A 25,097-nucleotide genomic window follows, 5' to 3' on the forward strand; every position below is an offset into this window, starting at 1 on the left:
ACTAAAAAACCCATGTATACAAGTAAGGCAGCACTCTGCAATATACCCTGCCAACAAAAAAACATTAATCATTCAGACCCCAGCTGGGGTGCCTTAAGCCAGTCAAAAGTGTGTATCAAAAAGTCATCGTGGTGGCCTATCAAGTTATGGCAGCCCACCAAGGAGGGGATTGTTGGAGGCCCAGTGCAATTTTAAGTTTCCTGACCAGTGTCCTACAGACCTAGCATAGTTTCAGTTGCTTGCTTGACTATTCTGACCCCTGTAGCATGACATCTTCTGCTTGGTAAAAATAAATAAAGCCACAAAGTAACCTTGCAGATGTCTCAGTTTCTGCATACCACGGCACATAACAAAACAAAATACACAACATGTATGCTTGCAGCGGCACATAATAATAAAAACAAGAAGTTATCCTTAAACGTCTAAAAATACAGTTTTTCATTACCAAGGGGCATATTTTTACACCGCCCTTCCTATCACCAAATATTTTAACAACCCCAATCATAATAAAAATAAAATATAATTAAAAATAAAAACCTAATATAAATATATATAATAGTTTAAAAATTAAATAAAATTTATAATATTAAAAAAAATTACTTAAACAAAAAAATTCCATCAACACCTAACTCCTCAAAAAATACTGCCAACCAAACCAAAAGCCACTAACTCCCTAGCAAGTCCGTTAAAAAAAGCCGTTCCTATACAGCAAAAACAACTTTAATTTCAGTAGGCATAAGCTTTCGTGATCTTCAGCTCACTTCCTCCAATGCAGTTGGTAGAAATGATACAGCAAAATAGGAAACATAGAAAATATATAGAAGGCAACATTTACATATCCAAGGACATAGATAACAATGGGAAGCCGGGTATTTGAGGCTTGATGACAACCATTGAGTAGGAGGTGAGAATGGGTCATCAGAGCAAATTACTTCTGTACTTCTCCAAAAAAAACTTCAAAAACAGACTTGAAAGAGAAACTGCTGAGTTAGACATTATCTGCAAACTTGACATACTCAAACTGGGTTTAAACAGGGATTTGAAATGGCTCTCTCATTACAAGAAGTAATTTGCTCTGACCGGTCAACCACACACCTCATTTGGAACCAGAAGTACACAATCAGGCAGCAGCAGAGACCCAAAGAAAAAACAAATACAGTATAGTACTGTGTTAAATGTAAACTACTAAAAAGGGAAAGCAGCATTTTTCTTCAACATAGTAAAGTTTCAAAGCTGTAGTAAGTCAATGTTCAATTGTAGACTTTTGAAAGACCCACCATAATGTTTTGTTCAAAGTTAAGAACATTTCAGAGTTATGACCAATCTCCATTTCCTAGGTGTTCGTACCTGAGGTTCTACTGTATTTTGAACAAGGAGTATTCTGGACACAAAAAAATAATAATGCAAACAGAGAGAAGATGCAAGCCATAACAACAAATGCCATAGAAACTCAAGATGAAAGCTTCCCTACTCCCCAAGTTTCTTTTTTTCATTGTGGTGCTGCTTCATTCTTCAGATGCTTCAAAATATTTATGGTATTTGATTAATTCATTTGGAAATGGTGTTTCTGCTTTAACTCTTAAAATTAAGAAAAAAACAAGTAAGCAATTTCAAACTTACTCTGGCTTATCTATTTAGACCGCATTTTACATTTGCATCAAAATTGATTAGCAAGCATTAGATACTTACACAGTGACATTTTGCTCATCTTGATCAGCAGCAGCATTGGTAAGATCTCTCTCCTCTACACTAGGCTCTGGTTTCAGGGTAACTTGGAGGCTCCCTGCCATTTCAAAAATAGATTTAATATTGCAGGAAACCTCACTGATTTTAACCAGTAATGGAGAGCCTTGCTCCATTCTTTCAAGTTTAGAAAAGAAATCAGCACTCAGCTAACTTAGCCTACATACACCAACCAATATTGAAGTCTAATTTAAAAAAAAAAAAAATCCTTCTGACGTAACAAGATACCCACACCCTTCACTGTTTTAACTCCCAAAAAAATTCAATATAAATCTCAAAGGTCATTTCCCTCCAAGAATGTGTCTTATCAGCTGACTTCAACAAATAGTGATACATGGCAATTACTTTGCAACCTTTCATTGTATTGTTTGCTGTAAAGATTCAAAGGAATACTTCAATTTCTTAATCAAATCCCGTAAAAAAGCCTAAGAAACCTCAAAAATGCGGTTTACATTTTTGTGTTTATTAATTATTTTGAAGCAGTACTTTCCTCAGTTCATGGAGTTTGACAAGTAATGTTCCAATCATCCAGGACCACTTTCCAATATCAAAGGAAAGTACAGATAAGTGTACAACTGTGTCAATCCATTCCAAAATTCAAGGTAATTTTAACCTAGTACCCGAAATGTTAGACGCACATTCCTCATTACCAGAAACTAAACTGCAGTACTAACTCCCTGTGCACAACACTGAAACTTTACCTTAGTCAACTTGCTGTCACACCAGTGCCGGTGCAAGCCCATTGCAGGCCCTAAGCTGGAATATTCTTGCCTCCCCAGTTACGCTAATAATTAATAGGGGGCCTCCTTGAATTGCTCAGGACCATAAGCAATTGCTTAGTCTGCTTATGCCTAGTGCCAGGTCTGTGTTTCACCACAAGTAGAAAGGACATGGAACACAAACTGATTTGAATTTCTTTTTTAGAAAAGTCAGAAGTTTTAAAATCCATGTAAGGAAGGTTAAGATTCTGTCATGGGTATTTTTAGTATGAGTCAGGGACAGATGGCAGGCAATAAACAAAAATTCACTGAAGCCTAGCACCTATCCTTGCCTTTCGCTAAAAATACCCTGGGGGGGGGGGAGGGGAAGACGAGACAAACAGAGCCCGCTGGTCAGCTGCTGGGGGGGGGAACAAGCCCACCCAGTCAGCTTTGGGGGGAGGGGGTGGAGAGCGGGCCAGGAGGCTGGGCAGCCCCCAGTCAGCTGTTGGGGTCAGCCGCTGCTCTGGCAGTCCAAGGTTTGACTGCTGCTCAAGCCCTGCCCCAGAAGTCATGGAGATTCTGGAAAGTAACAGAATCCATGACCAAATCATACCCTTACACAAGAAACTACACACAAAAATATTCTAGCACTACTATATAACTTTTTTTTTTAACACTGCTTTAATTCTACACACAAGTATACCTTCGCATTTGCAATGACTTCTAACCATCTATGTACCAAAAGAGCTAAGTTACCTTTAAAACACTAAATGCTCTTTTCCTTTTGACCAAAATGTCAGTCTTTCCCCTACCCCCTTTAGTATTTAAGTGCTAAACTAAGTATTAACTTTGATATAATATGGAAAAATAGGGCCCTAAAATCTTCCCAAATCTTTATTGCTTATGGGTTTTGAGACAGTTTTATAGCTAGGTTGTTAAGGGAGGAGCAAGGGTGACTGAGGTTAAACTGGAAGAAACTAGTTCACCCTGAGGTGCCTCTTCTCACTCCTTTTTCATGACTCATTTCTTCATTAGGGACTTGCTTTGGCACACCCTCTTTTAGCACTCATAGGGCATTTGATCTGAAGTTCAAAAAGTTATCGGGGGGTTGGGGAGCACAATTTCTCCTCACTGTCTCATACAATTGTCTATCTTTGTGAGCTTCAGCTTTTAAGCACACCCTTTCTAAGATCAGTCTCTTCCAAGAACTGACTTGTGTGTTTGTACCACATATGATACAATGAGGTCAAGGCCCCTACTGATCCTCTGGGTGCTACTGGAATATAAACAAGAATAAGAAATACCACCTACACTTCTCCAGGACCTGATTCATGAAGGTGATCTCTTCTATCCTATTCCCCATCCAGTGCCAAAGAGAAATGGAACCTACAGCTTGATGCACAAATAAAGGAGTGAGACTGAATCTAGATCAGTCTTGATAATTACAAATTGATGGTTTTCCTTAATGATACATTTAGATGGATTAAATTTCCTTTGAAATATAGGTTAAGTTGAGTAAGGGTTTATACAGAGAACATCTGAAATCACAGTTCCAAGGATAACTAAATACGTAACATGGCCTTTTAGTTATGCTCAAAAAGTTTGATTTTTGGTTTGGCATCCTGAAAACAGATCTAAGCATAACTCAGTATGAACACATTGCCAGACAAAACTACTGCTCTGCTTGGAATTTTAAGCCAGATGTTAACAGATACATCAAATAAAGGATATTGTAGAGAAATTGACTGCCAAACTCCATGTGCATTTTTAAAGGCACAGTTACTCTTAATGCTTTCTTCCACACAGCCAGAATTAACAGTTAACTTCTATGAACCACATCAAAACTGTAATTTGAAAACTTAATAGCAAACTTATGTAGCTCAAGGTTTTTTAAAGACTGCAAGGTATCTTATTCACATTAATATTTATACATAAAGCTTTAGTTAAAAAATGTAAAGTCATGTTTCAATTTAAAGAACAGTATTAACTCCTTTCTCGTTCTCAGCATTCTCAGTTGCACAATACATTACAGTCTTGCACTGAAGTAAGGATTCATCTTCTTCCATGTCTTCAGGAGACTTCTCTCTGGGTTGTTCACTTTTGATTAAACAGAGCATGCCAATTTTTTTTTCTAGTGTAACATGTTAAGACACTTAGTGAAGCATCCCAACATTTAAGTGCAAAAACCCTTAGTTTTGAAGCATAGATCTGCATCTGTACTGATGTGATTCACTTATGTATATGTATACAGTATTTAAGTCATAACTTGCTTCCAAAAGTCAGATTTCATGTTTTACTAATGCTGCAAAGTTTTTAAATGTATATTATTTTAGACTAGATAGCAGTGTATCTGAAAACAAGGTTTAATTTTATCATTTTTAAAGAAAAATTGAAACTCGTTTTAGTCTCATCTACTATGAAACGTAACATACTATAGTGTACATTAGGATTTTGTTCATTTTACTGTTAATTTGGGGGTTTCATAGGAAATTACAAATTGAGTTTAATTTTTTGTCCATTTGATTTTATTTCTCAACTGTTTGAGTGACATCTTGTGGTGTTATTCAGCATTACCTTCTCCTTCCATTAGATGTCTACTTATATTCATTAAGTTTGCAAGGCTGAAAATTCAACTAAAATACCTTAGATACCCAAATCTGCACTGCGTAAAGTGCATGTGTTGTTATGCAAACACTTCCTCCTAGTAGTACAAAAAGGGGAGAAATCAGCTGATTGCTCTTTCAGCAAGGCCCAAATTTCCTTTCAGTTTGAAAGAAATATGTATCATCCAAAAGCAAATATTTTCTGGCCTGGGAAAAAGTAGTGGAGGGGGTGGAGGAAATACTGTATCTACAATATAAACAAGAGTGCAAAAAGATTTATTTTCTAAAATAAGCAGGGTCAGAGAGGTAAAAATAGGAACAGGTTATCTACTGATTACCAAGACAGTAGAACTCAGATTTCAACTTCACAGCAACACTTGTTAAAGCATTCCCCATTTTGATAGGTTTTTCCTCAGTTTCAAATCAGATGAAAAATAGAATTTCATCCCATTGAGGAAAAAAATACATATGGAAAAGATTTAAAAGCTAGTCAAGTCTCTCAGCCTGAACATGTAACTTTATAGTTAGCCCTTGAGTTTTTTTTGTTTGTTTGTTTTGCTGGGAAACAGGGTAAGACACTCATTTCAAACTGCCAAGCCCTAACTCAGTTCACACCACTTTTAACAAAAGGTCAAGATCAAAAGAACTACTTACATGTTTAAATAAATGTTTCAATATTCATATATACTTAGACACCCTGCTGAATAGGAGCCCAAATCATTCTGTAAAGTATATTTTGGTATTTGTGATCAAATACCCAGGTGACCAACTGGATATTATTCCTGGAAGGAAGAGGATGTGGCAGGGAAGACTCCAAAAGGAAGACTCCAGTTGATTAAGATATAAATACTAGATTTTTATAACACAATTGAGAAAGTTACGTTAAATATCTTAAATAGCTTAGCATTTCCATGAAGACAATATGAATTATTTTTTATCCATTTACATTTCTCCCCCATAGAGAGCAATATTTTTACTGTGTGATAAAAGCATCTACAGTCAGTTACAGTACTACATGCAAGTAAATACAAAAATAAACTTAATTATGTACTGCTTTGTAAAAATTAAATGAGGCATAGGTGGTGTAGAGACCTCAGACATTTCCCAACCTAATTTTTTAAAAAGTCACGCAGTGGAGGGGAACTCACTCCACAAGAAAATACAAAAAGCACCCACAGTGAACAAGGTATTTAAATTAATACAACAATCATTGTGTCTGACTACATGACAAGGGAATGCACACACACAATTTGACTGCTTTATGCTTTTATCTTTGGCCTATGCATGACTGGGGACTCAGTTTTTTCTAATCTTTTCAGACTATCTTCCACTGACTGCATGTGATTACCTCCTAGTTTACCACCATCTTGGAAGTGGATTAATGTACTATTTACTTCTTCTAGGTATCTTAAGATAGTATGTGATACTGTCCTAATAGACACACCTGTGGAGCCCCAGCTGAGACTTCCAATTTGATGTTACCCCTACCCCCACTTACCCACTATTCCTGTTTATCTCAGTTTGTAGTCCCAATAGTAGATGTGTATCCACACTACAGAAATCTATGCAAATACTGTGTTCTGCTCCCAAATTCTCATGAGACTCCATATCAAAAACATTAAAATCCAGATGCAGTCTCACCTCTGCATTATGTTTTTCTGTCATCTTGTAATTCAAATCAAAGAAGCTACCTTGGTTATCACGCAAATTTTTCTTAGTGAATCTATAGTGACTACCACCCATCCATTTGTCTTGCAAGTGGACATTATATGCATCCCCTTATTCATATTTTAAATTATATGGAGATTCACTAGTTCAGGGATAGGAGCCTTTAAGGAAACTAGGAAAAACTCCTCAAATCTGATACCAGGAGGTATACTGAGCTGTGATCTTCTAGGTTAACCCCATCTCCACCAACTTCAATCAACACCATGATTCCAACATACAAATGTTCCCTAGACATTAGTTGTTGCTGGCCCTGTTTAACCACCATATGCACTCTGCCAAGAGGCAGCAGCTCAATTTCTGCCCCCTGATACAAACTGTATCAGAGTGTCTCTTGAAATTGCCTCTCCTTAATGTCCCTCTTCACCTACTCTTCCATCACTTTGTCCATCATTGCATTTGTTGCTCCTACCACATTACACATCCTGCCCCTTCTGCCTTGACCTGCACATAGCACATTTAAGTGCTACAAGAAGGAAAGTCAGTTTTAGCTGTAGTTTTTTATTTCTTATAATCTACTGGTCTGGACATCTCTACTGGATCAGACCTGTCCATTCTACAGCAGATAGCTCAGGCTTCCTCCTACCACCACCTTTCAGTTCAGATTTCTGTGTCACAGCACCCTGCCATTACATTGACTTCAAAAGCTAAAAATAAGTTTTGCAGAAATATTTTAAAATATTTGCTTAGTTTAGACTAATGATGTCTTTCAGTACAAGAATACACCACAGGCCAAGTGTCCACACAATAAATCTCATTATACAATACTTTTGATTCTCAGTCCAGGACACCTAAGAGACCATTGCAACAGGTTACAGTAAACTGTAGTCTTATCTTCCAGATATATCAGAGAGTGCTTCAAGTTGTATATTAATGGAGGACCCTGGTTTCCATTTAATGAAACAGGATGTTACAAATCAGAAGAGCAAGACAACCCAGGAATCAGCTCCTAGTATCCTGGTCTCTCATGCTTTAACACCCGAGGCTGTTTGGCAGGATGGCCACCCAGAGGCTCAGGCACTTTATCTCAAAGACCTTATAGAGATGACAGCTTTGGTCATCCCTTACAATACATAACTTATTCAATTACACTGCATTTGAATACCTGCACTTTCAAATCTTCACTTTTTGGTACCTTCATGATTTATGAGTAGTCAAAGCCAAGGCACCACTGATTTCCTTGCAGGACTAGATGCATGAAGGTATGCCACTGCACTCCCAGTAGACTCATTCTTTTATGGCCTCTCTGATTCTAAACTGCACTTGAAGTGCAAGTATGAATATTTAAAGTTCCTCAACACCAACAAAATATTTCAAGAAAGGAAGAAGAGACCAGTGACTCCTTAGCTTTAAAGCTTGATCATAAGTAGCCTTTTTTTTTTTTTTTTTTTTTTTTTTTAAAGTGTTGAGGACCCCAGACATTCCTCCATACTCTGAGGTGATGATGCTTCCTATTTCTCACTCAACTTACCTCTGAAAATGATACAAGTTCATCATACTCTGATAAGCAGGCAGGGAGTTTTAGGTTTAAGTCCATGTTTTACAGCACTTAATATAATTCATCTAAAAAATATTCAATCTTCCCAACTATCTTGCTTTGACAAGCTACATTAACTCATTTCCCTAGGAGGAACAAGGATTCTCTAGTTATGATAAAGCTGATCAGGTGCATTAAAAAATTACCCTTTTTCCTTTGAAGAATACATTTTACTAGTTGGGTAAATGAGGGGATTTTGAGGTTGTCAACACATTAGTCCGTTAGCAAGTGATTGCTGTTTGTATCCTTCAGAGTCTTCACCACTGAATGTCCCTAACTAACAGTCCCCACTTCAGTGATATACTTCTCACTTTTGTAAAGCAGTTATTTAGTTTTACTGGACTATATAGTTCCTATGTACACTTGCATATAGTGTGGGAACTATGCAGTTAGATGGCATATGGATAAACTATAATTAACGGGATTCCTTTCATTCCCATGTTTCTCTTACTATGATTTCAGTATAATGAGGTCATTGAGGCTCTATATCCTTCTTCCATTTTGCCAACTTCCCTTCAGAGGAATGGCTCCCGATAGTGTATTCCCAGGCTCTTTTGAAAATTCTGCTCATGCCATTATTTTACTGGTGTAACAGACTGGGGTCTAGTCTACCCTGGCGACGTAGGTCAACATAAAGTCACTTACGTCAACCTACATACACCTGCGTCTACACTGGCATCCATGTTAATTCAAATTAAGTCGCTTGGAAAATCAACTTAAGACCACCACTGCAAGTGGCGTAGCACCTAAATCGAATTTATTAAATTGATTTAGTGTCAGTGTAGACACGTCACTTAAATCAAATTTATTGGCCTCCAAAACGTATCCCAAAATGCCTGTTTTGACCACTCTGGACAGTCACACTGTGCTGCTCTTTGGTCATGCTACCAGGAAATGTGCCTCCCCTCAAGCCCTGGGAAGATTTGAATTTTCATTTTCTGTGCTGCTAGCATGGAGAGTGCTTTGTCACTGGTCTCCGCACGGCTACTGCAAAGCCTAAACGCGCTCCAGCATGGAGTCGACCAGAGGTCTTAAATCTCATTGGGCTGTGGGGCAAGGAGTCCGTTCTGGCTCAGCTCAGAGACAGCAAAAGGAATCTGGACATTTATGGGATGATATCCCAGGGCATGCTGGAGAAGGGACACGAGGGACGCACAGCAGTGCCATGTGAAGATCAAGGAGCTGTGTCAGTCGTATCAGAAAGCCAGGGAAGCTAACAGCCATTCTGGCTCCTTGCCAAAAACATGCCGCTTCTATGAGGAGGTGCATGCAATTCTCGGTGGCGATCCCACCACAGTGCCGCCCCGCAGCATCGATACCTCCGCTAGGTCACAGTCAATGGACAAAGATGAGGACTCCGTGGACGAGGAGGAGGAAGTGGCTGAGGTGAGCAGGGTGCAGGAGAACGGGGTGTCCATTCTCCCAAAAAGTCAGGACATATTCCTGACCCCCAAGCAGCCCAGCAGCATATAGGACAGCACTAATGATCCTAGGGAAAGCACATCTGGTGAGTTTTTCTTCTTAGCAGTTCTGTCCTTTTACATTGGGTGGTAGGGAGCAGGCAGGGGATTTCAGGCATTTTGATGACTGTACTGTGGGGTTACCCAGGGAACAGTTTATTTATGTAATGAGAGCTGCTACATTTATCATCAGTTGATATCTCATGGAAATTTTCATGTATGTAATATGTTATCCTTCACAATATTTTTCATGGGAGGGCTGCCTTGTTCCTCCCTCCACGGTAGGATACTTTGCTGCAGTCAATGGAGCCTGCATCATGGCAGAACACTGCTGGTTCCTCGCTGCGTCCAGCAAATCTTTGTTTTAAGCATAGACTTCCCACCCCACGCTCTCTGCAGTTCCTTTCTGTAAGGGTTTAAAATACCAGCAGAGACACACACACCCCCGCCGCCTGCCACCACGCTGTCCTCAGATCCTCTCTGTAAGGGCACAGAGAGCAGACGGTTCTGGGACGTCAGGAATGGAATGAGGCTCTGTGTTTGCACTATGCACAGCATAGCTATCATTGTCTACATTGTATCAGGGGTCATTGTCTACATTGTTACAGTAGTATCATTTTCTTCACTATGCTAACAGAGGCCACTCTTATTTTTCTTTCATTCTGTAGACACCTCGGCACTGGACTGACCCTCAAGAAATGCTACGGAAAGACCATCACAGATTAGAAAGAGAAAAAAAACAGAGATGACATGTTTGGCAAGCTCATGAATGCCTCAGTGACCGCAGACACAGAGCAAAGAGTGTGGCGGCTGACCTTGTCCCAGAATATGGACATGGACAGAGAGAGTTGCAGAGAAATGGAGCACGATTGCAGTACCACGCAGGAGATGCTGCGAATCATGCAGGACCAGGCAGACATGCTCTGGCAGCTTGTGGAGCTTCAGGAGGAGCGGAGGCAGGACAGAGTCCCGCTGCAGCCCTTCCATAATGCTCCTCAACCAAGGGCTTTGCTGCCCTCCCCCTCCCCCAGCCTCAAGAGGTGTCAGAGGAGACTGTCCAGCTGCAGTACGTGCTCACCTCCACTGTTCAGCAAGCTACCGCCCTACCCCTTGAGACAGTGAATGAACACCCCCCTCTCCTTCCCCCATGACTTGAATGTTCAGAAATAAAGTGAAGCATCATTTCTACACGTTTCTTTATTAAATCATATCTTGTTCTGGAGGGATTTGGCAGGTACAGATATCGATGAGAAGGGGGTTTTACCAAAGGCAAACAAAGGCATCTCATGCAGAACCTGGTTTTCAAAGCTTCCCTAACGCAAAGCGCTACGCGGTTAGCTCTCAGCATAGGGCTGGCATCTGGATGCTCATAATTGGCAGTCAGTCTTTCTGCCTGTACATCCCAACCCTGGGGAAACCTCTCACCCTTCGCGTCACACACATTATGAAGAACACAGCAAGCAGATATCACAGAAGAGAGGTTCTTCTCAGTCATGTCCAGCCTAGTGAGGAGACTCCATCTACCCTTTAAATGCCCAAAGGCACATTCTACAACCATTCTGCAACTGCTTAACCTCTTATTAAAACACTCCTTGTCACCGTCAACGTGCCCAGTATGCAGCTTCATTAGCAAGGGGTAGGGCGCAAGGGGTAAGCAGGATCCCCCAGGATCACTATGGGCATTTCCACACCCCCAATTTGAATATTTTGGTCTGGGAAGAAAGTGCCTGTCTGCATATTAGAGAACAGCCCCGAATTATGAAATACACGTGTGACCTTTGCAGACCACCCCACAGATGTTGGGGAAACAATCCCTGTGATCCACAAGCCCCTGAAGGACCATGGAAAAGTATCCCTTGCGGTTTATGTACTCGGTTGCTAGGTGGGCAGGCGCTAAGATGGAGATGTGCGTCCCATCAATGGCCCCCCTTCAGTTTGGGAACCCCATCGTGGCAAACCCATCCACTATGTCCTGCACATTTCCCAAAGTCACTATCCTTTGTAGCAGAAGTCTATTGATGGCCCTGCATACATGAATCCCTGTGATGCCCACTATAGATTTACCAACTCCGAATTGATTCCCAACCGAGTGGTAACAGTCAGGGGTTGCCAGCTTCCAGAGAGCGATGGCGACTCTCTTCTCCACCATCAGAGCTTGTCTCAAGCGAGTATTCACGCACTTCAGGGACGGTGCCAGCTCTGAGCACGGTTCCAGGAAAGTTGTCTTTTGCATATGAAAGTTTTGCAGACACTGGTCATCATCCCACAGCTGCATAACAATGCGGTCCCACCTGTTTCCCTGGACCAGAACCGGCACTCCACGGACTGCAGATGATTCACTACAGCCTGCAGCAATCGGGAATTGTTCTGCTCGATAGCTTGTAGCAGGACAGCCTTGGTGGCATTGCCATTGTCTGTGCTTCGGCTTCTTGCTCTCCTTCGCAAATACTTGATAAGTTGCGATGTACTTGTGACGCTCACAATAATAGTGCAGAGTTGAGCTGGCTCCATGTCTCTGCAGGAATGGCGAGCACAGGGAGTAAAAAAAGGGCACGAAAATACTTTTCCTGTTTGTTTGGCGGGGGGTGGGAGCGAAGAAGGGAGTGGGAAGCAGCGTTGCATCATGGGATGATAACAGTCATCCCAACAGCCACCACAGCTAGTTGCACGGTGGGATAGCTACCCACATTGCACTGCTTTGCAATTCGAATTAAGAGTGCTCAGTGTAAACGCAGGAGACCTGCGCAAACAGTGTAGTGTATACACGCTGCTGCGACTTCTAAAAATCAGCTGATCAAAGTCGACTTAAAGAAAGTTGACTTCCCTTGGCAGCGTAGACATGGCCTGGGAAGAATGCCAGCCTGCTTATACCTTGGTAACATGAACTCATTTCTTGTATTCTGTGAACACAACAAGATTCCTATTTGTTCAATTGCTGTCTAGTAGCAAACTTGTACACTCTGGTGCAAAAGCACTTTTGCTTGAATCTGTCTTTCCCATCACCATATCTATTTTTAAATTCCTAGAAATATGAAACGAAGTGATGGGAGTATTTGATGCCTTCCTCAAATATGCTAGGAGTTCCTGTAATAATTGTTCCTGTAACTTATGCTAAATCAGGTGAGCTTCCCCTTTCCTAGTTCACTCAACACTTAAGTCTTCCATTAAGGCCCACCTGCCCAAATGACAGTTGTCATTACAAGCCATCCCATTCTGCTTATGAATGTACTAGGGACGTACATTGCTCATATGCATCCATAACAGTATTCAACTACATTATAGCAACACTCTGGGGCCTGTCCTTAACTGGTTAGAAATGTAAGCTTGTCATGGCAGGATCTCTACGGCCTTATTGAAACCTCAGAGAAAAATCTTTCTTCCAAAATGGAACATGCTGTTTGCTACGGTGCTGCTATATATCTAACAAGCTGAAACATGTCAACTAAATGGCCTTCTACTGCAGCCAGAAAAGGTTCAAGATAGTGTCTAACAGACTCTCCGCACAGCTCTCCAGTTTTAAAGGTTACAACTGTGTAAGTCATCAGGACATTCTGCCCATCAGGTATCAAAAGATTCAAGATCTAGATTCCAGTTTTTGCACAGTGTTTTTCCATCTTAAGAGGAACAAACCCCCTTAACATCAACCAAGGGGACAAATGCATTTACTGGGTATGAGTTTGACAGTCACCGATGTATTAAATAATAGAACTGGATTTAGATCAACATTCATCCACTTCAGAATTTGGCTTCTGGTGAACAGAAGCAGTATATACACCTTTTCCTCTCAACCTAATTCTCCAAAAGCAACAAAATTGTTTTAAGGCCTTGATCTATGTGCTAAATGAAGGTTGATCATCCTGCATAAGGAAGTTTTTTCTCTGACAAAGTCTAAGTAGGAAGATTTTGACTACCATAAAGCTAGCACTTTTCCAAACTACCTTGCAACTAAGAGGTTCAAACACCTACATTTTTGCCAATGCAAAGAATTAATTTTTTTCCAAGTACCAGCCTTACAGATCAAACATTATGACTATATCAAGTTCCTCAAACTGGGAACAACATATGGCCCTATCTGTGGTTATTTGTCACCTGTTTAGTACTTTCTTATCTTTCCCCATTTCCTGTTTTGGATGGACATCTCTGTATTTTAGGCTTACAAAAAAAAATTACCTCGTATAGTTTCTCTGTTCCTCTACAATCAAATCCTTGGTCTGCACACACTACCCATGAGCTTTTAGCCTCCAAAAGCTAATGTCAAGTCAATGTGGTATCTTTAGAGAAGAGAAACAATTAAGTTTCCTCTCGAAGGTATTCATACTCATGCACTCACCACCCCTGAAAACTGGAAGTAAGGAAGTTGCCTTTTTAAAGCTAGATCTGTATATCTATTACTACTACTACACTTCAAATTTGGGGAGCTCTCCATTTCCAGCTTATCAAGGCAACAAAGTGGAACGTTCTGGAGCATACTGAGCTACTTACTGGCAGTTCATTTCATGAGAGTGAATTACTGGTACCCCAAAATGCCAAAATTCTTTGAATGCCAAAGGAGTTCTGCTTTGTCTCACACTAAGGAGAAGAGACTCTAAAACAGAAATCAACTAAAAGGATGTCTTCAGGGAAACAGAATTACAAGTACTTATTCCTTCACCTCTGCAAACTTTGTGGCAGCAGCATATTATGGAAAGACATTTTAGTGCCACTTTTGACCCAAATGCCCTTAAGACTAAGTTGTCACTGCCAACAACTGTGGAAACAGGTAATAAACAGCGAGAAATATATCTCAAAGCAAACCAAAGGGCCTTTTTGGAGAAACCTCAAGAAGGGATGCATTAGAGAAGGTCACAGCAGTTCATCAATAGAGGGTGGCACATGCCGCTTAAGAAAGAAAAGAAAGAGGATGTATCCACTGTACCTTTATTGCTATCAACTCTGATTAGTTTCATTTGTGGCAAATGAATCTTGCAACTATTACTTTTAGCCAATATTGTGGTACCTAGTATGTGATTCAGAGTACAGACTGTAACTCATCTGATTAGGATTCAGTAGTACCTATAGCAAAGGATACACTTCAGCAAACCAAACCATTCATCTTTGCTGGCTCACAGACTCAACAGTAACTGGCATACCACCATATTAGTGGGCAAAGTGCCACTAACAGATGGGCATGAATATAGATTTGCAAGAGAACCAGTATATGCATCAAGCTTGAATATTAGGGATGGACTCCACCTCAAAGAATTTAATAAATGGCAGTCTCTACAAGCTTTCCATGACTGGTTAACAGGTGTCAAGTCAAAACTCAATTTAAAAATTCCAAAAACACTTTTGACAGCTGTTGAAAACAAGTTTTTAGATTTGATTAATTTGAATTAGTCTTCTGCATATAGCAATGGGGAAGGAGTATCTTAATGAAATCCCCACCTTACATCACCTCTCTGCACAAGGTGATGGCAAATTTCAGCAAAAAACAGTTTTGAAGCCCAGCCAACTTTCCTGATGAATGGCTTTGCAGCATACGTAAGCCAGATCTGCAGGAAAAGAACCCCAATAAATTACAAATGCATTTTGTCTGGCAGGATTCTAGTTTCAAGATGCAAATCTCTAAAGTTGAAAATACTTGTTATAAATTTTGTCATCTGCTGAAATGCTTAGACACTATACCTATCTATCAGTAAATAGATATATTCCTAATGTGGTTTGCCTATAAAATTTGACATTTGGGTTAAATATTTCAGTAAAAGTTTTATTGCTACCAACATGCAGTTTCCAGGAACAAAATCATATTAAATTTTATAGTATTTATTACATACATGCAAAATTTGTATTTTAGCAATATGATGAGAACAGAATTCTTGTTAATGAAGGTTTTATCTGTTGGGTTGCAAATAGCTTCATGAGGTAGGGCCTGTATTTTAGGATATGCATTCTACAGTGCTATATTGGCAATATATCCCCGCAAAGGTTAAGGGGAAAACAAGAATTGGTTAAAGTTCTTCTCCACTCAGCCTAGAAGTATAGTACTGATTTGAAGCATATAACATAACTAGAGGTTAATTAAGAATTTTTTTCTTAGTTTGCAGCAAAATAGCAAATCACTATACTGCACGGATTATTCCATGACCTTTCCAATAAAACAGATTTTATTTGATTGACCTAATCAACTCAAAGCCTTCTAAACCAACTCACTTTGGGTATGAGGACCTCTATCAGTACTATTCACATATTAAGCCAATTTTCAATTCTAAAAGAATCAGAGCCATTTCTTTCTGATTGTGTTGTTTCTACCCTCAGATGAACAAGCACTGCCATTCACCTCTGTGTTCTTGATATGGTTGGGTTGACTCAAGTAATCAGAAGATTTGTTAGAAGCAATGCATACTGAGTAGATTGATTATATTTCTCTCCTCTTTGGTTTGGGTTCAATCAATACAGAAGAAAGGTGATAAAGGGGAACTGTACATTCTAATTTTAGTCAGAATGATTTCTCCTATTTTAAGACTTTCCTGTCACCTCTTTAATCACAAAGATTTGCTGCAAAAACTCTGGCTCCAAATTATCTTTAGCTGAGCCAAACAGATGTTAGGAAAGCAGTTATTTTATACACAATTAATACACACAACTTTAATAATCAATAAGAGCAACGTTAGAGAAAGCTTACTCTTTCTTATCTCTTGTGCTAAATATGCATGCAATTACAAAGCTCCTTGAGGTAGAACTTTTTGATTCTCCCAACAGAACCCCATTCCTTAAGAGGCAAGCATAGCATTCTTAAGACATGAACACCATGTCAGGAAAGTAGGAACCAGAAATTCAAACTCACGAACATTTGAAGTGAAAGGGCTGGCAGTACTGTGTAAGTGGCATGCTCACCCAAGACAACAATGCATATCGCTCTGCTCTCCTCTGATCCCTACTGGCTATCTCTGAAGTCTTTTCTAGCTCTGCAAGCAGAAACACTAAAATAGGAGAACTTCAGGGTAAAAAGGGAGGGGATTCCTCAGGACTGAAACCATCCCTTCCCCAGGAATTTGGAGAGGGAGGGCAACCTTAATTCGGCCCTCTTATGTGTATGCATTATGGCAGTCTGATTACACAATCACATTTTTTCTACAGAACCCCTGTATCATTCAGTGCACAGGATGAAGTGTGTCCTGGGGATGAATCAGGGTTGTGTAGTGGAAGCAGTTGCCTGTAGGACCCCCGTCTTATTTGTTGCCAAAATTGAAAGGTGTGTAGGCTGGGGATTGGAAGAGAAAAGACAGTTAAGGCTGCTCAGTACTGCCCTGGAGAATTGGATTCTCTCCCCTCTGCCATCGAGTTCTTTTGTGATGCTAGGCACTTAAGCCAAGTTTTTCACAGCTGTTCACTAATTGCTTTCTGGGTGCCGAACTTGAAAACCTGGGGTCTTATTTGCAAAGGGGATGAGTACTCGCAGCTGCAACTGACGTCAGTGGGGGGGGGGGGCGAGATGTGCTTTGCACATAGAAAGGGCTGTATCATTTGTACCAACCACATCTGAGGAAGTGAGCTGAGGCTCACGAAAGCTTATGCCTACTGAAATTAAATTTGTTAGTTTTTAAAGTGCTACAGAACTCACGTTGTTTTTGCTGTATACAGACTGACACGGCTACCCCTCTGGAACTATCTAAAAGTGAGTACTCTGAAAACAAAGTCTTAGGTATCTCAAATTGGGCACCCAGAATTAGTGGATACTTTTGACCTTAATCTCTCTCTATGCCTCAGATCCCCATCTGTAAAACGAAGATAAGATCCCCATGTCTCACAGTATGTTGTAAAAATGAAAGTTAGCGTTTGTCAATCACTCAAACACTGTATTGATGAATACCACAGAAAAACCTTTGAGGAAATTAATAATTCAGCATTGAGAGCAGGGTTTGATAACTGTGTAGTAAGGAAAGCATGAGGCTACACATTGCACAACAAGGATAAAAAAATATTGAATAACTTGTCATTCGGTAAGCACCATCACCGTTGTCCAGTGAATGAGGCTGAGGTTCTATGGAAATAAAATAGTATGCAATAACATAATTAAAAGACAACCATAACATATACTGGAGTGCCCAACTAAGATAACAAAGGCAACCTAAATACTGGCATTTCCTACACTGAGTTCTTAACTTTACAATCTTAACTGTATGTAATTTTGTGTATAATATTACTGGTTAGAAGTGTACTGTTTGTACATAATGAATGTAGCCAGTTTGTGATCTCTTGTTCTTGTACCTAATTTTTAAAAATAACTAATTTTTATTTCAGTAATCAATATATCTGTCAGAAAGAGGTCTGAAACAGAATTACTGTCTCACACCAAAATTCAGGGTGTTAAAAAGGTATAGATCTAAAAACTTCAACAATCTTTTATTACTACCTGCATGAGATCTCTAGTAAATGTCTCCCATAAAGAAGTCCTTTGTGATAACCTATGTTAAGGCCTAAATTACTATAATCTACTAAAATAATCTAAATTAAAATAATATTAAGTAGCACGGTGTTTGCTGCTGAAGTTTTAGAGAAAGTCAAGTCACTGGCTAAACAACCTGGAACCAGAATTTGTTGAAATTCTAAGCCACCTTTTGATAACTACAAGTGCAGAGAAAATATTTTCTTTTCATTTCAGTTTATTCAACTCGTTCAGTTCAATGACTAGTTCATTCAAAGATAAAAACCAACTGGAAGTAAAAGCAGGAAAGCTTGTTTTCCTTTTCCAATCTATGATTAAAAATGATGTGTGTGGATGAGATCTACTAGTTTCAAAATCTTGAAAGACATAGTACTGGTCTACATTGAAAACTTACATTGGTGTAAATGCGTCTCTCAAGTGTATGAAAAATCCTGAGGCTTGGTCTACACTTACCTCGGCGATTCAGCGGCAGTCAACGGGAGTTACACAAAGTACTCAAAGAACTTGCATAACTCCTGTCAACTTCTGTGCTTCTCTTCTTCACGGCATTGCGCCGACGGGAACCGCGTTCCCATTGACGCAGTACTACGTCACTTCAAGAGGTGGTTTTAGTACATCGTCTTCTGGATCAACTGAGCAGGTCTTCACTGACTGCTCAGTCGATCCAGATAAGTCGATCAGACAGCAGCGACTTTGCCGTCGTCAGTATAGACATAGCCTGAGAGATGTAGCTATGCCGACCTAATCCCCAGCATAAACAGTGCTAGGTTGACAGAAAAATTCGCCTTTCAGGGAGGTGAATTAACTACACTGATGGGAGAATCCCTCCCTTCACTGTAGTGAGTGTCTACACTGAAGAACTACAGGGGCATAGGCATACCGCTAGCGATTAGAAACAATCAGGTCAATTCACTAAATACAGACAATTCCTTCTTTAATACACAAACGTTTTAAATGCAAAACATGTTTTGATAAACTTGTTTCTTACTTATCCAGCAAATTAAAGGTAGCTTTGATTAATAAAAAATTAAAATGCTGGTTTTTGTGCATTTTGAATTGCATTTCCATCCATGTAGAGCTTGGCATTCAGAAAGAAAAAACAGTCTAGTAAATAAGAATGATCATTCACCATTTCTAACAATGTCAATAATTAAGAATTCAAGTAAGTGTAAATTAAGCTATATAACTGCTTAAACAAATGTTCATAGATAGAGTTCCAGGTTAACAAAAAGCACCAAATTTAGTGTAAAGGCTATATTTTAGTGCACATCAACATGGTTTAGTGGTTACCTATGAGAATCAACTTTTTTTTTTTTTTTTTTTTTTTTAAAACAAAAATACCTAGAAAGTAAAAATGTAAAACCACATTAAAGTCAGTGATTTAAATCAATCCACAGTGAGAGAGATTACTATTCAATTCTCAATACAAAGCCCTTGTGTCACCACCAGAATTGAATACAGAGTGCGCACATATTACTTCAGTCCAGTAAGTACTGGTCCAAGTTGATTCTTGTTGTAACAGGGAATTGGAATTCTCTCTCAACACAGCTTTTGCGAAACCAGTTTCAAATAGTCTGCCCAGGCAATTTAGACAGAATTAAACTTGACCACCACACTCTGTTCCCAACTACTTTTACTGGAGCTCTATGTGAGGAGTGGAGGAGACAGCCTTCCTCCCCCACCAAAACCTGTATACACTGGTGGCAAATAAGAAAAAGCTTCTGGTAGCAGCCTTTAGGATGATTTGCCAAGGAGTACATGAAAACATCCTACAACTGATCTATTACGCATCACCATCAAAATTGTTCTTGACAATTGAATGCCCATGTCTTCTAGCCACACTCAAAAAAGTAGTTTTGTTTATTTTTTTTAATTTACTTAAGTCCCGAATCCATGAGTTCCCAGCAGCAAGCCAGCTCTGGATCACCAGCTGAGGCTGCACCTGCTGCCCTCCCCCCCATATCCCATAAGCTCTTCCCCATAGCTACATCCATACACCATCAGTTCCAGAATTCCTCAGAAGAGTTACTAATGGCTTGTCTACACATGGAATTATCCCTGATTACATCCGTGCATGGATTTACTTACGCAGGATAATTTCATATGTAGATTAGCCCTAAATTTGGTGGTTGCAATGCCTGCTCTGAAAAAAAAATAAATAAATAATCACAGGTTGCTTGTTTTTCAAGCCCTTCAGTTAACATACATAGATGGAGAGAATCTAAGGGATAAGAGATCAGACACACACTCCAGGAGCTCTTCAACTACCTTAACTCCTCCACGTTTATTTATAATTATACACACCACACATGCATACAGGGCTCAGTAGGCCTGGTTTCTATTTCTGACTCTGCCACCAGCCTACTGCATGACCTTGGGCAAGTTATTTCACTGCCTGTTCCCCCATCTATAGAATGAGAATTCAGCGATTCAGATTTTTAAGGCCAGAAAGTACAACTGTGATCACCTAGTCCAGTGGTTCTCAACCTTTACAGACTACTGCACCCCTTTCAGGAGTCTAATTTGTGTTGCACATCCCAGCTTTCTTGCTTACGAAAAACTACTTGCTTACCAGAAAAAAAAAAATCAACATAAAAACACAAAAGTGCCACAGTGCACTATTACTGAAAAATTGCTCACTTTCCATTTTTACCATATAATTATAAAATATATTGATTAAAATATTAATATTCCACATACAGTTCAGTGAGATACTTGAGCCTGTTCACTTGTAATCTTTGTCTGAAGCGCAAGCCCCACCACCTGGCCCTGCACTTGTAATCCACACTAACCCCATCCCATGACCCCACTGGGGGCTGTAACCCCCAGGTTGAGAAACATTGATCTATATGAATTGAGTACCTCCTCCTGCTTGAGAACTACTGATCTAGTCTGACCTCCTACATAACATAGGCTATAGGACTAAGAATTAATTCTTGTATGAACTCAGATTCAGACTAAGTCCAGAAGAGACCATCAGGATCATCTACTCCAGCATTTCTCACATCTATCCACCAGGGGCTATTCTTGTAGCAACAGCCTCCTGGACCGTGATATGGGGGAAGGAAGAAAGGGTGAGCTGATGCCACTAACAGGAGTTAGGCCATGCCCCCATCTTGAAACACATGCTGGAGAAGCAGGCAGCCAGTGAGTTCCCCACATTCCAGGGGCTCCAGCTGTGCAGTGGCTGGTTCCAACCCCAGGCTCACCCCGGGCAAGTCCAAGTAAGTCCACTGTGAAAAGTGATATTTGATAAAATAATTTAACAGCAGACTCAGTAGCTAGCTCAGAGGCTATGAAAAGTTGTATTAACATACAAGTATCACTTTTCATAGCAGCAGGCTTACTAGCTAGCAAGTCTCTTTTTAAAAAGCAACCAAAGCAAAAAAGAAACAACGAAAAATACAAGAACTTGCAAAGCACCTTATTTGTGTTTCTATCCTGTGAAGGTCCAGTTCTTTTTTAGAGTCCGCCAAAAAACCTACATAAATAAATTACAATGATTTGGATGTGTATATGTGCATGTTTATTTGCTTTTCCTAAAGTTAAGTATTTCTGGAAAAATTGTCAGAGCAGCCACCAAGCAAGAGTTCGTGCCGTTCTCTAAGGCCTCCTGCACATTGCAAGCTACAGAACCTCACCCACCTACTCCTGTAATAGACCTAGAACCTCTAGCTGAGTCACTGAAGCCCTCAAATCATGATTTAAAGACTTCAAGTTACAGAGTATTTACACTATTTTAAATTAGGGACGCAAAAATGTTTTATTAATAATCCGTTTAAACTTACAAATATAGAACGTTGAAACACGTGAGGGGGGAGCTGCGCTGGGCTCAGCTCTTCCCGCTGAGTGAGAGCTGCCTGCACAGCTTCCCCTCCGCATGCAGAGCCACAGCCAGGCAGCTCTCACTCAGCAGGGAGGTGCCAAGGCCAGTGCAGCTCCCCTCTAGGTATGCACTTACTGAGCAGCAGCTTTCATACTGGGCTCTGATTCTCCCCACCGAGGTGGGGGGGCCCACGCTGACAGATCTTGCTCACAGGTAGGCACGAAGCCCAGCGCTGAGCCACAGCTGGGTAGGTCTTGCTTGGTGGGGAGCCACACTGGGCTAGGCACCTCCCTCCCCCGAGGGCAACATTTAAACTAATTAGTAAATGGTAAGACAGCTGCCTACCGTTTAAACATTTAGGCCACTTACATCCCTATTTTAAATTGGCAAGTGACCAGTGCCCCATACTCCAGAGGAAGGCAAAAAAAACCTCAGGATCTCTGCTAATCTGACCCAGGGGAAAACTGGAAGGCTGCTCCAAACTTCACTATTCTGATAGTTAGAAACCTTCATCTAATTTCAAGGCTAAACTTGTTGATGGCCAGCAATAAGTGGAGCATATTTTTTGGAGGGTGGGAAGTTGATACTTACCTCCTTTGTAAAGTGCTTTTGAGATCTACAGATGAAAAATCACTGTGTAAGAACTAGTTATTATTATAGCTCCAGACACTGATCCACCTGTGGCACACCAGCTGAGGAATTGCAGAACCAGAGCTAAGGGAATCTGTGGTGTTGGAGTGGGGTAAAGGTGCAGTTAATGGGCTGGGTGAGGGTCAGTTCAGCAGGAATCATGGCTAAAAGAAACGAGGGAGAAAAATAGCAGGGTAACAGAAAAATGACATTTGGTAAACTAAAGAGGTCTGCTAGATAAGGAAGTTATCACATCTGACAAAGATAATTCTCAAAAACGACAGAAACCTCAATTGAATTGTTGAATGGTTGATACCAGCTTAGGTTTGTTAACATGGATGTCCTCACTCCTTGGGCAAAACAACCACCTGAAGCACACGTCAATAACTGAATTTTCTAGAAACAATGTGGATGAGGAAGTATCTTTCATTAGACCAACTTCTTACTGAAGAAGATGACAAGTTCCTGACCTCCACAGAGGTCTTCTTAAGGTCTGAAATTTCTAGTGTAAACAAGACCATGGCTTACATTCATTTCCACTGGTTTCAGTATGATTGATTTCCATTTTCCTGAAGGATACTCTTTTGCCCTGAATAGCTTCTTGAAGAATAGCTCTGTGTGGTTCAAAAGCTTGTCTCGCTCACCAACACAAGGTGCTCCAATAAAAGATATTACCCACCCACCTTGTCTTTCTTGAACCCTGCTATTTAATATTAGATGTTCTCTTGTCTACCAGATTTGTTTGCCTGTCTGCTTAAAAGGATGCAGAATTTCTGTGCCAGTATGTTTCCACAGTCTCCATGCTAAGTTTAAAGATTTTCTATTTCCTCAGTTTTGTCCAAAGACCACTGTACAAAACTAAATCACTTCCACATTATGCTGAACACCAAACCCTATAAGTGTCTTGTTTAAGCACCACAACTACAAGTTTCCCATAAGAATACTGGCACCTTTTGGAAGGCTTATTTATCTGTAAAAACAAATTGATCTTTCACTAGGTTTTAAGCCTCAAAACTACTGAAACTACAAACTAAAACAATTCAGTTTAACAATTTTTAAAGTGTATTTTTGTCCAGTTATCTATTAACAAAGGCACCAACTTTTAGATATAAGCAGCAACTAAATGTTTTACAAGTCAATAAGAAAAATGGTAGCCACCAATCTGCTATAAGAGTCCATTTGGATTGTAAGTATCACGTTCAGAACTTGCTTGGAAATGCCTGTACCCACAGGCGCCGACCGGTTCTGAAAGCTGTGCCTGTCACTAGTAGGGAAGATTAATCTTGCATCGTTTTGTCTTTGGTTTTCCTGGGGCTGTTAGTTCATGCGACCAGCTCTCCAAGGAAGTTTTTAGAAGTTGGATAACCGGGTCTGTGCCAATCAACCAGCGGAGTCTCGTTTAACGTGTGCAGCGGACCAGGAGGGCACAGTTACAGGCGGTGCATGCCCGCCCCCGCACCTGTCCTGCTCACCCCGCCCCAAAGCCGGCCCGCACCGCTTCCTACCTGCCCTGCTCCTCAACACCGCTACCCCCGCCCTTGCAACGCTCTCCTCTGCCAACCGCCGCCCCCCGCCTCCCTTACTTCTTGGTATCGCTGCTGAAGAGCCCGAAGGCCGCGGGGACGGAGGGGGCTGTGGTGGGCGCCGCCTCCTGCGCCAGCTCGGGCGCCGCCTCCCCGCCCTGCTCATTGTAACCGAGGCTGCTCGTGGACATGCTGCTGCTGCTGCTATCGCGGCGGCTCTTCACCTGCCGAGTCTGCCGACGAACGGAACTTACTGGCGCGCACCCCGGGATCCTCCCGGAAGCTAACGGCAGCAGTGAGTGAGTGATTGGGGGTGGGGTGGGGAGGTGTCACATGATGGGGCGGGGCAAAGCTGCAGACGCGGAACTTTCCCAGCCTCTTCTGAGTTCTACCGTTATTATGGCAACGCAGCTGTTGCCGGCCCGGAAGAGGAGAGAGGGCGCGTGAGACTCCTCCACCCAAGCTGTTAGCGGCCGCGTGACCTAGCGTGTGACTCGGTGACTCCGCCTCCCTCCTCCCCTAAGGGGAGAAGACCCTTCCCAGTGATAGGGAAGAAGGAGGAGCCTCCTTCGGGAGACATGTCTGGTCGGGCGGAAGGGGCGCCCTCTACGGGGGGAGTGTGACGTGTTTCCGCCTTAAGGAGCCACGCACGGACCACGGCCAGTCCGCTACCCGCGCACGCGCAGTTCATTCAGACAGTGGCCGCCCCTTGCCTTGCACCCTGACTGGGGTTCGATCGATCTGTGTTCGGCACGGTACAGGTCTGTGGGCCCCCAGACCCCACGGCCTCCGAGGGCTGCTCTACGGACTGGGGCTCCGGGGATCACTGTCCCCTCCTGCCAGACCCTTGTCAAGGAACCCAGTCAAGTCGAATTTAATATATTCGAAGTATAAATCAGCACGTGGGTGCTAGTATTAGCCCAG

At 41.2% G+C, this 25,097-nt stretch overlaps 1 protein-coding gene across 4 annotated transcripts in view; it reads right to left on the reverse strand.

Annotated features, from left to right (window-relative positions):
• Positions 1 to 24,609, reverse strand: part of AP3B1 (adaptor related protein complex 3 subunit beta 1) — a 290,480-nt gene extending 265,871 nt beyond the window's left edge. The window contains exon 1 of one of the 4 annotated variants that reach the window (XM_067569102.1): positions 24,234 to 24,609. In XM_067569102.1, coding sequence (XP_067425203.1) covers positions 24,234 to 24,364 — 131 coding nt within the window. In that variant the 5' untranslated portion in view covers positions 24,365 to 24,609. Of the gene's footprint in view, positions 1 to 1,689; positions 1,721 to 24,233 lie in introns of those variants that run through there. The other 3 variants (XM_067569101.1, XM_067569103.1, XM_067569104.1) reach the window with 3 other exon arrangements.
• Positions 24,610 to 25,097: the final 488 nt, after the last annotated feature.

The sequence above is a fragment of the Emydura macquarii genome, unplaced genomic scaffold (assembly GCF_026122565.2).
Source record: "Emydura macquarii macquarii isolate MOO-44397 ecotype Brisbane River unplaced genomic scaffold, CSIRO-AGI_Emac_v2 contig_2897, whole genome shotgun sequence".
Lineage (NCBI taxonomy): Eukaryota > Metazoa > Chordata > Testudines > Chelidae > Emydura > Emydura macquarii.